Source organism: Anolis sagrei, chromosome 11, assembly GCF_037176765.1.
Source record: "Anolis sagrei isolate rAnoSag1 chromosome 11, rAnoSag1.mat, whole genome shotgun sequence".
In the NCBI taxonomy this organism is placed as follows: Eukaryota; Metazoa; Chordata; class Lepidosauria; order Squamata; family Dactyloidae; genus Anolis; species Anolis sagrei.
Genome location: NC_090031.1, coordinates 2,536,975 through 2,552,481, shown reverse-complemented (window position 1 = coordinate 2,552,481; position 15,507 = coordinate 2,536,975). Strand labels below are relative to the sequence as shown.

Sequence of the window (15,507 nt, the reverse complement as noted above, 5' to 3'; positions counted from 1 at the left end):
AATCCTTATTTACAGTCCTGTGCAAACACGGCTAAAGTACAGCCCGTGTCCAACCAGCACAATGCAGTTTTCACTTGCATGTGGCTCTGGGTTAACTTTTTTTTAAAAAAAAAACCTAATCATCTATAACAACAGAATCTCCTATTCTATAGTAATATGCAAAGATGATGAATTTGTGATTAGTGCACAGACTGACTCCTCTCTACATATTTAACTTTAAAGAGCAGGGGTGGGCACAAGGAAGCCCATCCTTCCAGGTGTTGCTGGACTACAATGCCCAGCATCCCTCATGATTGGGTACTCCTAAAGATTAACATGGTCCTTTTGCAACGGGCTGACTCAGCTGCAAGGGGTCAGAGGGCAAGATTCCTTGTGACTATCAGGTGCTGCGGTGGTCATATGAGTCTACAGCCAAAAATAGAGCACGGTGATAATATTGTCCTCTGATACGAAGTTCCTGGAACACCTAAGATTAAGTATTCATCACTAATGTTATCAAGTAACTAAAACGGCACCACCCAAAGTAGCTGTTTCTAGTGTGCGTCTTCTCATGAAAATCCCGAAGTGCTCTGGGGACACATCAGAAAACTCTCATTTGCAGGGTCATTCCTTTGGAAGCAGCTGCTTCCCTCAATGAGCGGATATCGTCATTATCGACTTCTTCAGAATGGCACAGCATTGTTTCTGCCAAGAAGAATGCCTCTGTGTGCCATCTACCTGGTTGGAACTGACAAAGATTCAGAACCCTGTCGAGAAATGCCTCTCGCAGGCTTGCTCGAAGACATCTGCACATGGATACTCCAGCAGGATTTCATGTTGGGTCTCCCAAGTAGAGAGGAATTGCCTCTCTGCTCCTCATTCCAGGTGATGCTGGAATGAGGAGCAGATAACAGTCCCTGGCTGAGAAGGAATAGTTACAGTGCCAAATGTTTGTAAGGCTGTTTGAACTCCTAATCATGAAACAGGGCAGAAAGCCAAGTCTGATATTAATATTTGCATACTACGACTGTACGTGCATCTTCCAGCCCAATTACATTAGGAAAGATATTGGTCCCCACCCAAGGAGCTCGTATTATTCCAACCATGAGGAAGGTAAGGCAAAAGGTGAGTTACGCGCATATAGGCACGTAATTCAGCTATGTCAACTGGGCGGTAAGAACAAAGAAGTTGAAAACAACGTAGTGCTATAAAAGGAGGTTCAACATAGTGAAAAGCAGATGTTGTGAGATTTTTGTAGGTGGCCAACAAGTACAATGGAAATGCAGCCAGAGTTTAGAGCAAACCAATGCAAAATTTCAAAATTGCAGAGGAATTCATCACAGATGGAAAACGCATAGAGGCGCAGGAGGGGCAGCACTTGGATTGAATGGTGACTGAGGCATAACAAATGAATAAGAGCAGATGCCGTAGCAATAAAAACGAGCCAGGATATGGGTTAGGAAACTAAAAGGGCAGAGGGTGGTGGGGAAGACAGGGAAAGGGGGCAGGCACAATTCATATACAGTATATATGACGTAATGACCTAGTAATTTGGGAAGTTCCCGAGTGGAGAAAGAAGCCAAAAACAAAGGCAAGACTGAATGCTTGGTCCCAGGAGTGAGCAACACAGCTTCTAACAGATAGAGAAAGAAAATGTAAAAGTGGAAACGAGTTCATATTGTTTGGTGCAGCTGTAAGAAACCTAAGGAAAAAATCAAAACAGTGGCGAGAGAGGAGCAAGTGCTGAAACATACAGGTGTAAGCCTGGAAGCTTCAGTGATGGAATGGAGTGGTTGCAACATATAAGTCTGCCCTGTAATCAGATACTCAGGTTAAAAACACCCCTGTTTATGAGATAAGATATTAAGAGTAACTTTATACAGTTTTGTTCACATGTGTGCACACATGAACTCACTCACGCATGTGATCTTCAGGTCACATTCCTCGCCCAGATCTTAGAGCAAGACAGGATTCTAGACAAACAAACACACACTGCACTGCTTCTCTTCGTTTAAACAAGGTTAAGATATAACTGGATTTATGGTTGTTCCTTCCAAAGATGGGTGGCAGGGAAACCATACCACAGAATCATCGCCCAGGCCCTCATCCCACATGTTCCCAGACACACATTTCCATCTGCTTTGTTCATTGGTTGTGTGTTGTACTCTTTCACTTTGCGTGTTTTCCTTCGATTTAACAGCCCAAAGAGACAACCGTAACTTTGTATTAAAGATACACTCAAAAAGCATCACCTTCCTACAATATCTCATTAGCTACAAAGAGTAAGTGATGAAGCCAAAGCCATGTTTGTGGACATTCACTGGCATTTACATTTATCCACCATGAACATGCATGCAACACTCAAATGAATTACACTATGTAACACGATTTTTGGTCCTGGGTTACAAATGTAATTTCTTAATTGGCTCTATCATTGTTTCTGCAGGAGGGATATCCCTCAGCACATTTTGCTATAGTTTTTCAAGTAAGTTCTCATTGAGTCTCAACCAATTCAACCTAGTTGGTGGTTGCCACAAAAATAACAGAGCAGAGCAACTACTTTCAAAGTCAATACCACACAATTAAACAGGAAATAATGCTTTCAAACCAGGATCAGAAAAGTTTTCAAGTGCTGTTACATAGTGTTATTAGTGGGAAATATTGCAAATCAAACCCCCATGCAGGAGAAAGCAGTTAACCTTTGAAATGTGCAAGAGGGAGGCGGAATCAAGGGGTGGGAAGGGAAGACTGGCATAAAGGACAGGCATGTCATAAGCTAAAGAGCTTGACCTCTACAATCCAGCCCAAATTTTTGTATGTAGTAAGGAGGCAAAGGACTGCATTAAGTGATGGGGCTGAGCCAAATAGGACAGATTTTACTTCATCCATTTTTAAAACTACTTGGTAGTGATTTTAACTGTTTTATTACCCAAGTGTTTTAGAACGATGTTTGTTCGCTTGCGCACTGCCATCAAGCTAAAGTTGTTTTCTGGCAATCTTATGAGCAAAAGACTTTGAAGAACCCTAGGCCATCAGGAACCCTTTCCGGCTCTTGCTAGACTCAGTAATAAATGTTAATTAATGATATGATGTTGTGGGAGTGAACAAGTCCCAGTGATGAGAGATCTATCCAAGTGAATTACTACTACTACTACTACTACTACTACTATTATCATGGAAGCAATAACGTGACAAATACAAGCACTTTGGCCTGAATTCTGCGTGATAGTCAGTACAATTCAACTATGTTTTGACTTACCATTTAATACTTGACTGAGGTGGGAGAAAGAACTCGTCTTTGTGAATGTTGCAATGGGGGGGATACTTTCTTGGGAGGCGTTAGCTGGCCCTGATTGATTATTGTGTGAAATTCCTCCTTTTTTAATGTTGCTCTTTATTTACTGTCTGATTTTAGAGTTTTTAATACTAGTAGCCAGATTTCTGTACATTTTCTTGGTTTCCCCCAGGAAGAAATCAGCCAGGCTTTGAAGCTACAAGGCCATTCAATGCTAATGAAGCTGGCCAAAGGCAACATTCACACTTGCCTCAAACAAACAAAGGGTTGGGTTGTTGTAGATTTTTCGGGCTATATGGCCATGTTCTAGAATCATTCTCTCCTGATGTTTTGCCTGCATCTATGTCAGACCTCCGGGTTGTGAGGTCTGACAAAGGGTTTTTCTCCCACCCTGGACATCATTCCACAGGGATATATGTAAACCCCACTTGCCTATTTCCCAACAGACTTCATAACCTCTGAGGATGCCTGCCATAGATGTGGGTGAAACATCAGGAGAGAATGCTTCTGGAACATGGCCAGGCAGCCAAGAAAACTTACAGCAACCCAGCGATTCCAGCCATGAAAGCCTTTGACAACTTATCTATATAGCTAATAGCCGTCCCCTGCCACATGTTGCTGTGGCCCAGTCTGTGTATATGTGTTTTGTGTGTACATATATATGTGTATATATTTGCATATATATGTGTGTGTGTTGTGTGTGGTTTTGTGCATGTACTGTAATGTATTATTTATTTTTTATTCTTTTGCTTTTTAAGTCCCTTCCGCTGTGCTTTTCAGTGTTTTATGAGTGACGGTCACTTGTTGGTCTGATTGGTGTCTTGTGTCCAAATTTGGTGTCAATTTGTCCAGTGGTTTTTGAGTTATGCTAATCCTACAAACAAACATTACATTTTTATTTATATATACTAGCTGTACCCTCCACGCGTTGCTGTGGCCAACCTTCCCTCTTTCTCTCCTTCTTTCCCTCCTTCCTGTCTTTCCTTCCCCCTTTTTCTTTCTCTTCTGCTGTCTCTCTTTTCTTCCTTCTCTTTCCTTCCCTCCCTCTTCCTCTACATCTTCCCTCCCTTCCTCCGCTCCCTCTTTCCTTCCTTCTTTACCTTTTCTCTTTCCCTCTCTTCTTCCTTCCTGCTCTAACTTTCCTTCCTTCCCCCTTATTCTTTCCCTCCCTCTTTCTCTCCTTTCTTCCTTTATTTCTTTTCTCCCCTTTCCTCCCTTTTTCTGTATTGTCATTTAGCTTTTCATCATTTTGGGGACTTTAAAAGTCCCTTCTGCTGTGTTTTTTTTTTTTTTTTTGAGTGAAGGACATACATTGGGTTGTTAGGTGTCTTGTGTTCAAATTTGGTCTCAATTCAGTGGTTTTTGAGTTCTGTTAATCCCACAAACAAACATGACATTTTTGTTTATATATATAGAGAGAGAGCGATCTATTTCAATCTCTATCCCTATCCATCTCTGACTCTAGATCAGGCTTGGGCCAACTTGGGCCCTCCCTCCAGGTATTTTGGACTCCAACTCCCACCATTCCTAGCAGAGTTCTAGAATAGATGTTGGTCTTCTTCTGAATGTGCACAGACTATGTTATCATCAGCATATTGGAGCGTGGGACTATGACTTCTTTCAATCTAGGCTGGGCATGGGCCAGCTTGGGCCCTCCCTCCAGGTGTTTTGGACTCCAACTCCCACCATTCCTAACAGAGTTCTATAATAGATGTTGGTCTTCTTCTGAATGTGCACAGACTATGTTATCATCAGCATATTGGAGCGTGGGACTATGACTTCTTTCAATCTAGGCTGGGCATGGGCCAGCTTGGGCCCTCCCTCCAGGTGTTTTGGACTCCAACTCCCACCATTCCTAACAGAGTTCTATAATAGATGTTGGTCTTCTTCTGAATGTGCACAGACTATGTTATCATCAGCATATTGGAGCGTGGGACTATGACTTCTTTCAATCTAGGCTGGGCATGGGCCAACTTGGGCCCTCCCTCCAGGTGTTTTGGACTCCAACTCCCACCATTCCTAACAGAGTTCTATAATAGATGTTGGTTTTCTTCTGAATGTGCACAGACTATGTTATCATCAGCATATTGGAGCGTGGGACTATGACTTCTTTCAATCTAGGCTGGGCATGGGCCAGCTTGGGCCCTCCCTCCAGGTGTTTTGGACTCCAACTCCCACCATTCCTAACAGAGTTCTATAATAGATGTTGGTTTTCTTCTGAATGTGCACAGACTATGTTATCATCAGCATATTGGAGCGTGGGACTATGACTTCTTTCAATCTAGGCTGGGCATGGGCCAGCTTGGGCCCTCCCTCCAGGTGTTTTGGACTCCAACTCCCACCATTCCTAACAGAGTTCTATAATAGATGTTGGTCTTCTTCTGAATGTGCACAGACTATGTTATCATCAGCATATTGGAGCGTGGGACTATGACTTCTTTCAATCTAGGCTGGGCATGGGCCAGCTTGGGCCCTCCCTCCAGGTGTTTTGGACTCCAACTCCCACCATTCCTAACAGAGTTCTATAATAGATGTTGGTCTTCTTCTGAATGTGCACAGACTATGTTATCATCAGCATATTGGAGCGTGGGACTATGACTTCTTTCAATCTAGGCTGGGCATGGGCCAGCTTGGGCCCTCCCTCCAGGTGTTTTGGACTCCAACTCCCACCATTCCTAACAGAGTTCTATAATAGATGTTGGTTTTCTTCTGAATGTGCACAGACTATGTTATCATCAGCATATTGGAGCGTGGGACTATGACTTCTTTCAATCTAGGCTGGGCATGGGCCAGCTTGGGCCCTCCCTCCAGGTGTTTTGGACTCCAACTCCCACCATTCCTAACAGAGTTCTATAATAGATGTTGGTTTTCTTCTGAATGTGCACAGACTATGTTATCATCAGCATATTGGAGCGTGGGACTATGACTTCTTTCAATCTAGGCTGGGCATGGGCCAGCTTGGGCCCTCCCTCCAGGTGTTTTGGACTCCAACTCCCACCATTCCTAACAGCCTACCGGCTGTTAGGAATGGTGGGAGTTGGAGTCCAAAACACCTGGAGAGGGAGGAAGGGAGGGGGACTCACCCGGAGGTCTCCCTCGGAGCGGTGGAGGCCGAGGCGCTGGAGGCCGATGGCCAGGTCGTGGACGCAGAGGGCGCCGTCGCGGTTGACGTCGAGCTGGAGGAAGAGGGCCCGGAGGCGGCGCTCGGGGTCCAGGGCGGAGGCAGGAGGAGAAGGAGGAGAGGCCGAGGCGGAGGAGGAGGGAGCCGGGCCCTCGGAGGCCGCCGTGGTGGAGGCCGCGCCGCCGCAGTGGCAGAGAACGCCGCTGACCACGGGGGAAGCCAGGGACCGCCGCGCGCCGCCGCCAACAGGCATGCCCTCCCTCAAGACTCCTCAGGCGCCGGCAAATGGCGCCGCCCGCCTTTCCGCTTCCGGGCCCCTCGCGCCCCTTCCTGATTGGCCCGCCTCTCCCCTCCTCCCCTCTTCCCATAGGCCGAACCGCCTCCCTCTCCCGCCTCCCCGTGACGCCCAATGGGAAGGCAGCACGCTCCTGACTGGCGTCCGCTTTTAAACCAATCAGAAGCGAAAGTCAAATTCTCAGGCAAGAGGGCGGGAGGATAGTGATGACGTAACGGCTCTCTCTCCCGCCCCCCCCCGTGACGCCGAATGGGAAGGCAGCACGCTCCTGACTGGCGTCCGCTTCTAAACCAATCAGAAGCAAAAGTCAAATTCTCAGGCAAGAGGGCGGGAGGATAGTGATGACGTAACGGTTTGAAACACGCTCAGCTTCTCCACTTGGTACGCATGCGCGCGCATCCAGCTTCGATTCTAAGAGCCAATGAAAGAAAGGGAAGAGGGAGAGAAAATGGGTGGGTGTAACGCTTGCGGAAAACGGAGCACATTCGCTATTGGCTAGTGGAAATCCAATCAGCGCAAGGCAAGCCGAGGAAGGAGGCGGAGCTCGATTGTGATAGGCGAGTCCCGAAGAGGAAGGCTGGACGGACAAGACAGCCACCCAATCAGAAATAGGGAATCCGGGGAAAGGGAGGATGACGATACAGTTGGACGTTCGTCTCAGCCAATGATAGCGCAGCTTCCTTCTGACGAAGGGCTTCGTAAACAGGAAGCGAACCAATAGCGGAGGAGGGCGGGCGCCGGGGCCGCTGACAGGCAGAAGGCTGACCCAATGAAAGCGCCGGACACGAGCGGGCCGATTCTGGAAGCCATTACGCCACTGCCGCAAAGTGGAGGCCCGCTGTGGTGCTGGCGACGCCGAGGAGGCGCGGTACGCAGTTTGCGTATCTTTCTGGGTCTGAAGGGGAGCGGAGGGCGGGCGAGGAGGAAGGAGAAGATACTGTAATCATGTTCATCTAAGGGACAACAACAACAACAACAAGAATTGTATCTATTTTAAATCATACCCAAAGAGTTCTATTTTCAGCTGCTTTGAGTCTCCTTTGGGTCTGAGAGAAAGCGAGGTATAAATACACATAATAATAATAATAATAATAATAATAATAGTAATAGTAATAATAAATGGCAGCTTTGAGTCTTGTTTTGGGAGAGATAAAGTGAGGTATAAATAAATATGGTAATAAATAGAATAACAATAATAGTAATTGTAGGCTTGTATGTTAAGCAGGGGAATAATAATAATAATAGTCTCTTGAATCTCCTTCAGGGGAGATAATAATAATAACAACAACAATAGTCTCTTGAATCTCCTTCGGGGGAGATAATAATAGTAATAATAATAATAATAGTCTCTTGAATCTCCTTCAGGAGAGTGAGTATTAATCATCATCATCATCTCTTGAATCTCTTTTGGGAGAGATAATAATAATGATAATAATAATAATAATAGTCTCTTGAATCTCCTTCAGGAGAGATAATAATAGTAATAATAATAAGTGTCTTGAATGTCCTTCGGGAGAGATAATAATAATCTTGAATCTCCTTCGGGAGAGATAATATTATTATTATTAATAATAATAATAATAGTCTCTTGAATCTCCTTTGGGAGAGATAATAATAATGATGATAATAGTCTCTTGAATCTCCTTCAGGAGAGATGATGATAATAATAATAATGATGATGATAATAATAATAGTCTTTTGAATCTCCTTCGGGAGAGATAATAATAGTAATAGTAATAATAATAATAATAATAATAATAATAATAGTCTCTTGAATCTCCTTCAGGAGAGATAATAATAGTAATAATAATAAGTGTCTTGAATGTCCTTCGGGAGAGATAATAATAATCTTGAATCTCCTTCGGGAGAGATAATATTAATAATAATAATAATAATAGTCTCTTGAATCTCCTTTGGGAGAGATAATAATAATGATGATAATAGTCTTTTGAATCTCCTTCAGGAGAGATGATGATAATAATGATGATGATGATGATAATAATAATAGTCTTTTGAATCTCCTTCAGGAGCGATAATAATAATAATAATAATAGTCTCTTGAGTCTCCTTCAGGAGAGATAATAATAATAATAATAATAATAATAGTCTTAAATCTCCTTCAGAAGAGATAATAATAATAATGATAATACTCTCTTGAATCTCCTTCGGGAGAGATGATGATAATAATAATAATGATGATGATGATGATAATAATAATAGTCTTTTGAATCTCCTTCAGGAGAGATAATAATAATAATAATAATAGTCTCTTGAGTCTCCTTCGGGAGAGATAATAATAATAATAATAGTCTCTTGAATATCCTTCAGGAGAGATAATAATAATGATAATGATAATAGTCTCTTGTTTCTCCTTCAGGAGAGATAATCATCATCATCATCATCATCATCATCTCTTGAATCTCCTTTGGGAGAGATAATAATAATAATGATAATTATTATTATTATTATAATACTCTCTTGAATCTCCTCAGGAGAGATAATAATAATAATAATAATAATAGTCTCTTGAGTCTCCTTTGGGAGAGATAATAATAATAATAGTCTCTTGAATCTCCTTCAGGAGAGATAATAATAATAAAATAATAATAATCTTTATTTATACCCGCCATCATCTTCCTGAAGGGATTCAGGGCGGCTAACTTGAGGCCAAGCCCAAGGATTACAATAAGGCAAAAATAAAATACACACAACAGACAATAACATCAAATAAAATACTAAATAATTACAAAGTAATACAATAAAATAAAAACAATAACACGTGGATCTGTGCACATCATTCAAAAATACATCACACAGTCCTAAACGCTTGGAAAATGTTTGACTTGTGATTTTGGGATGCGAAATCCTGCATATATAGATCTCATTTGCTGTGTCATACTGTGTTTTTGTGTCAATAATAATAATATATTACAATATAACTATACTATTATTATAATATAATTTATTATTATTACTATTACCGACTGTTAGGAATTGTGGGAGTTGCAGTCCAAAACACCTAGAGGGAGGGCTGAAGTTGGCCCAGGCCTGCTCTGGAGACATCTTCTTATTCCATTATTATTCTATTACTTTTTAATATATTATATATTCTCATTATTATTACCTGCCATTGGGAATTGTGGAAATCCAAAGCACCTGGAGAGAGGAAGGAGGCCCAATATTGGCCCACACCCGCTCTACAGCCTCGTTTACGTTTACGTCAGAAGTGTACAAATGCGCCCTTCCAATTTTCTGGGAGATGCTCGACACGATAAGGAAAGCCTCACCGCCCATGTCTCTTCCCCACAGGTCCTTGCTTTGTGCCCCGGCCTGACTCTCGCTGTCCTGCTCCACCGCTGGGCTTGGCCCGGAGCTCACCACACCCAGCCGGACCTGGGTGTCCGGCGCCCAATGGCCATGCCGTCTCCTCCGGGACCGCCGGCCAAGAAGCGGAAGATGAACTTCTCAGAGCGGGAGGTGGAGATCATCGTGGAGGAGCTGGAGCGGAGCAAGCACCTCCTGATCAACCACTACAACGCCGGCGTGTCTCTGGCCGCCAAGGCCGCCGCCTGGCACAACATCCTGCGCCGCGTGAACGCCGTGGCCACCTGCCGCCGGGAACTGCCCGAAGTCAAAAAGAAGTGGTCTGACCTCAAGACGGAGGTGCGGCGCAAGGTGGCCCAGGTCCGAGCCGCCGTGGAAGGAGGAGGAGGGGGCGAGGGCCAGGGCGGAAGCGTGGAGGGGCCGGTTGCGGAAGACCCCGCCAGTGCCGCCGCCACCCCGGTCATCCTCACTTCCATGCAGCAGCGCATCTGCAACCTCTTGGGAGAAGCCACCATCATCAGCCTCCCTGCTGGAGACTGTACCGCTGCCGATGGGACGGAAATCCCGATCACGGCTGCAGCCACGACGGTCACCCTGACGCAGAGTAGGTCTCACGGTGACGGGAATTATATTTGTTAGCTGCCTTTCCTCATGGATTAAAGTGGGGTACCACACAGTTAGGACGGAAGTAAGGAAGGGAAGGAGGAAAGGAGATGAAAGAAGCAAAGAGAAAGCGGGGGAAAGGGAAAGTTACAATATATGATGGAAACGGAGAAAAGAATGAAAGCGCTACCAAGAAAATGCATAACCGGGCAACACTGGGTATGGCTTAGACCAGTGGTTTTCAACCTGTGGGTATCTCCCCAGGTGTTTTTGGCCTTCAACTCCCAGAAATCCTAACAGCTGGTAAACTGGCTGGGATTGTTGAGAGTTGTGGGCCAAAATATCTGGGGAGAGCCCCACAGGTTGAGAACCACTGACTTAGCGAGGCATTCCTCAGCTTTGGCGCAGATCACAACATCTTCTGTATTTGCCTCCATTCGTGTCTATGTTGAGCAAAAGTTGACCAGTATATCATTGTACAGCCATGTTCGTCTCTTGCATATACGTCATGCGGAGTCAGACCATCAGGTGGGAGGATAACCAAGAATCATACTAGGACCTAGGCTCCTTCTACATTACCATATAAAATCCAGATTATCTGCTTTGAACTGGGTTATATGGCAGTGTGGACTCATTTGATGTGACCATCAGGTGGGAGGATAACCAAGAACACTAGGACCTATGGTCCTTCTACATTGCCATATAAAATCCAGATTATCTGCTTTGAACCGGATTATATGGCAGTGTGGACTCATTTAATGCAGTTCAAAGCAGATAATCTGTATTTTCCCTGTGGGTGCCATGTTGCTGTGGTACTGCTCCATCGCCCGTCTGTTCTGCACATCACGTGGGCTGCAAAGTGCTGCTTGAGGTGGGCAATGTGGCATAGAGGATCTTTGGCTGTTGATATTGTTCGAATATCCTCGTTGCGCAGTCCACATCGAGCCGTCTCTCGAGGGAGACATGCGCAGCCCGTAGTTGTTCCGAGAGAGCCTTTGTGTCAGACTGTAGGATCTATATAGCAATATTAAATAACCACTCACAAGCCGGTTTTGCTTTGAAATGGATATATTGTTGTATCACTGCAGCAAAGAAAGACACTACTGACTTTTTCCCACCACCACTTCCTTTTATACACCTTTCCTGCCCATCTCCCCCGTTTCTCAGTTTCCTTATTAGAACTTGTTGCTTCACAAGTTCCAACACAAGGTTTCTAGCGCCTTCTGCTGGCTTCAAAATGTCACAGAGAGAGAATTGATTCAGCCAGGATGATTCAGTCAGGATGTCCATGTCTACCTAAAAGAATCCCACCCCTTGTGTGATTGTGGAGCAGAACAGACAACGCCGCATCTGCATGCTTGTCCACTATGCTCTGCCTCATGTACAGAGGAGGAATTGTTGGAGGCTACAGACAATGCCGTTGCTGTTGCTCGTTTTTAGGTCAAGATATTTAGCCGCCTGCACACCTTCTATTTTTATCAGTTTTATACTAATTTATGCAATGCTTTTGATACGAAATCAATAAAATTGTTCATGTCTCTGCATGCACCATAGCACAGGGCAGGTAGCACGGTCAAGTGGGCAATACTTTAAAACTTTTACATTTGGCCCGCCTCATGTTTTTAAAATGTATTGTGTTATTATTGTATTGTTTTTTGCTTTTTATGAGTTATTTATTGTTTTGTTATTGTTGTTGTTGTTTTCATGATGTTGTTGGGCTTGGCCTCTTGTAAGCCGCACCGAGTCCTGCGGGAGATGGTAGCGGGGTATAAGAACAATAAATAATAATAATAATAATAATAATACATGCTAGTAACTGCCTCTGTCCGAACGGATCTCCCTTTACGTCCCACCCCGGAGTCTAAGATCTTCCGGGGAGGCCCTGCTCTCGACTCCGCCTCTATCACAAGTGAGGTTGGCAGGGACGAGGAGCAGGGCCTTCTCGGTGGTGGCCCCTCACCTGTGGAACTCACTCCCCGGGGAAATTAGATCTGCAACATCGCTCCTTTCCTTCAGGAAAAAACGGAAAACATGGATGTGGGACCAGGCATTCGGACAATCGGGCAGATGAAGAAAGAACTTTGACGATGATTAGGAAATAATTAATTGATTAGAACTATGGCACTCTGAAAGACGGAAAGCTGAGCATGAGAATAGTTTTTATATGATTTTTATATGATGTGTTATTTATTTCTTTATTTACTTTGCTTATATACCGCTGTATCTCAAGCCCGAAGGCGACTCACAGCAGTTCACAAACAGTAAAAACAGTAGAAACAGCAGTAATTCCATACAACATATAACAATTGACTTAACACATTATCCACTAATAACCAATAAGCAATTACAATGCACCATTATTACCAAAAAAAAAAAAAACGTACCCAATCGTCTCATCATCCAAGCATAGTCCACGTTCGTCGTCCATTGTTCCATTCCTATGTTCAGTTACCAGATTGCACTAGATTACTCAAACGGCTGCACAAACATCCAGGTCTTCAACTTTCTTTGGAATGCCATGAGAGATGGTGCCAGCCTAATGTCCGTAGGAGGGGTGATCCACAGCCGAGGAGCCACCACCGAGAAGGCCCTATCTCTCGCCCCCGCCAACCGTGCTTGGGAGGCCGGCGGGATCGAGAGCAGGGCCTCCCCGGAAGATCTCAAAGTTATGTACTAGTTGTGGATTGTTTTAATTGTGATAACCTTTTTTAGATACAGATATGTAGGTAATATACATACCTGTGGAATGATGCCTAGGGAGAGAGGGAGGGAGGGAGGAAGCACACTTGCCTGCAAAAAGCAAATGTGGATGTTGCAATTTGCTGTCTTATTTATTTATTTATTTAACTTTGGTTTTGTATATTTTGTGTAAAGTGTATAGGCATCGAATTGTGCCTTTTTTGTAAGCTGCCCTGAGTCCTCCCCCGGGGGTTGAGAAGGGCGGGGGTAAAAGTACTTGTAATAAATAAATAAATAATTCTGTTTTCCGTAGTTCCAGCAGAGGCGAAGTATCACAGCCTGGAGGACGGCGTGGTGGGGTACTGCACCACCGAGGCCCCCGCCACGGTCACGGTGGCGGCCGAGGCGCCCCTGGAGATGGTGGCCCCGCCGGGCGAGGCTTGCGCGAAGCCTCAGGAGCTGAAGAGCCGCATCGCCTTGAACTCGGCCAAGCTCCTGCAGGAGCAGCGCGTGACCAACCTGCACGTGAAGGAGATTGCGCAGCACCTGGAGCAGCAGAACGACCTGCTGCAGGTGATCCGGCGGTCGCAGGAGGTGCAGGCGTGCGCCCAGGAGCGCCAGGCCCAGGCTATGGAGGGTGCGCAGGCCGCCCTCACCGCCCTCGTCCAGGTCCTCCGCCCCGTCATCAAGGACTTCCGGCGGTTCCTGCAGAGCAACACGCCTGCTCCGCCAGGGCCCGCGGGCCAGAGCCAGGCCGCCCAGAACGGGCAAGACGGCGAGGACAATTACACCATGAAATGAATCCCACACGCCAAGCGAGGAAGACGCCTTTGAGCCATGGACCTCCTCGAGAGGCAGTGCCAGGGGCGTCCCTGGCCGCAGCGTGCAAACTGCTTTTGTACCTTCCTCTAGAAACCCTTTTGGGATTTTTCCTGGGATTTCACCCCCATTATTATTTTTATTTCAACAAGTACAGAATTGATATGTAGCCTCCACTGGGCACTCAGAACTCAAACTGGGGTATTAAAAATAAACCACAGGGCCATCGCACTTCCCTATCAGAAAACATCTTTCATTTCCTTGATTTGCCGTTTCCTTCTGATAATTACTTTAAGGAGTAAGTCGTCCTAGAATCCTAGACTTAGAAGAGACCTGGTGGGCCATCCAGTCCAACCCCATCCTGCCAAGAAGCAGGAAAATCGCATTCAAAGCACCCCAGTTCATGCTTAAAAGCCTCCAAAGAAGGAGCTTCCATCAATAGAATGGAAAGCATCTCAGGTCATCCACTAAACAACTAGGTTGTTGAGTGTTTTCCAGGCTGCCTGGCCGTGTTCCAGAAGCATTCTCTCCTGACGTTTTGTCTGCATCTATGGCAGGCATTCTCAGAGGTTGTGAGGTCTGTTGAGACCTCTGTTCTATATCTGTGGAATGATGTCCAAGGTGGGAGAAAGAAAGAACTCTTGTCTGTTGGAGATAGGTGTGAATGTTGCAATTGGCCACCTTGATTAGCATTGAATGGCCTAGAAGTTTCAAGGTCTGGCTTCATACTGTTGTGACATTCCATATTGTCAGCCTGGGGTGTTTCCTAAGATGCTCCACTGTTTCGTCCCTCTCTTTGCGTAGGCGCCACTTTGGGACATTGCAAGACTATTATTATTATCATTACTATTATTTTGGCAGGCGGTACAGGGTGACAAAGGCAAGGACAAACAGATGTGGCATTGGGGGCTGTGCCATCATGATTAGAATGTGGAAAATAGGGTTTGTATATCTGTGGAAAGTCCAGGGTGGGAGAAAGAACTCTTGTCTGCTTGAGATTTACTTTTATTTTTTATTTACGACATTTATATGCCACCCTTCTCACCCCGAAGGGGACTTAGAGCGGCTTACAAGGTATATATTACATACAATATATTATATCATTAGCACAGTACAGTATCAGCATTAAACATTGCAATATTGCACCATACCGCTATATCGTAATATTATTAGTAATATTATAATATAATTATAATATATTAATATTATTATATTGCATTACATTATAATATTATAAATATTATATGTATATACAATATATTATTAGAATAGCACAGGAGACAAAGTGTGAATGTTTCAAACCCCATTTTCCTAGTTTCCAACAGACCCCACAACCTCTGAAACATCAGGAGACAATGCTTTTGGAACATGGCCAGGCAGCCCAGAAAACTC

The 15,507-nt window shown here is 44.7% G+C and overlaps 2 protein-coding genes across 4 annotated transcripts in view; one reads left to right on the top strand and one right to left on the bottom strand.

The window, feature by feature from the left end:
- SLC25A25 (solute carrier family 25 member 25) overlaps positions 1-6,704 on the bottom strand; it is a 39,605-nt gene extending 32,901 nt beyond the window's left edge. The window contains exon 1 of one of the 2 annotated variants that reach the window (XM_060757565.2): positions 6,358-6,704. In XM_060757565.2, coding sequence (XP_060613548.2) covers positions 6,358-6,648 — 291 coding nt within the window. In that variant the 5' untranslated portion in view covers positions 6,649-6,704. The remainder of the gene's footprint in view (positions 1-6,357) is intronic. The other variant, XM_060757562.2, reaches the window with a different exon arrangement.
- Positions 6,705-7,387: 683 nt separating this feature from the next.
- NAIF1 (nuclear apoptosis inducing factor 1) lies at positions 7,388-14,362 on the top strand. 2 transcript variants are annotated; one of them, XM_060757569.2, is made up of 3 exons: positions 7,388-7,558; positions 10,000-10,618; positions 13,610-14,362. In XM_060757569.2, the coding sequence occupies exons 1-3, from the start codon at positions 7,460-7,462 to the stop codon at positions 14,095-14,097; spliced, it is 1,206 nt and encodes a 401-aa protein (XP_060613552.2). In that variant the 5' UTR covers positions 7,388-7,459; the 3' UTR covers positions 14,098-14,362. The 2 variants fall into 2 exon arrangements, with proteins under 2 accessions (XP_060613552.2, XP_067327874.1); XM_067471773.1 differs by lacking the exon at positions 7,388-7,558 and adding an exon at positions 7,586-7,751.
- Positions 14,363-15,507: the final 1,145 nt, after the last annotated feature.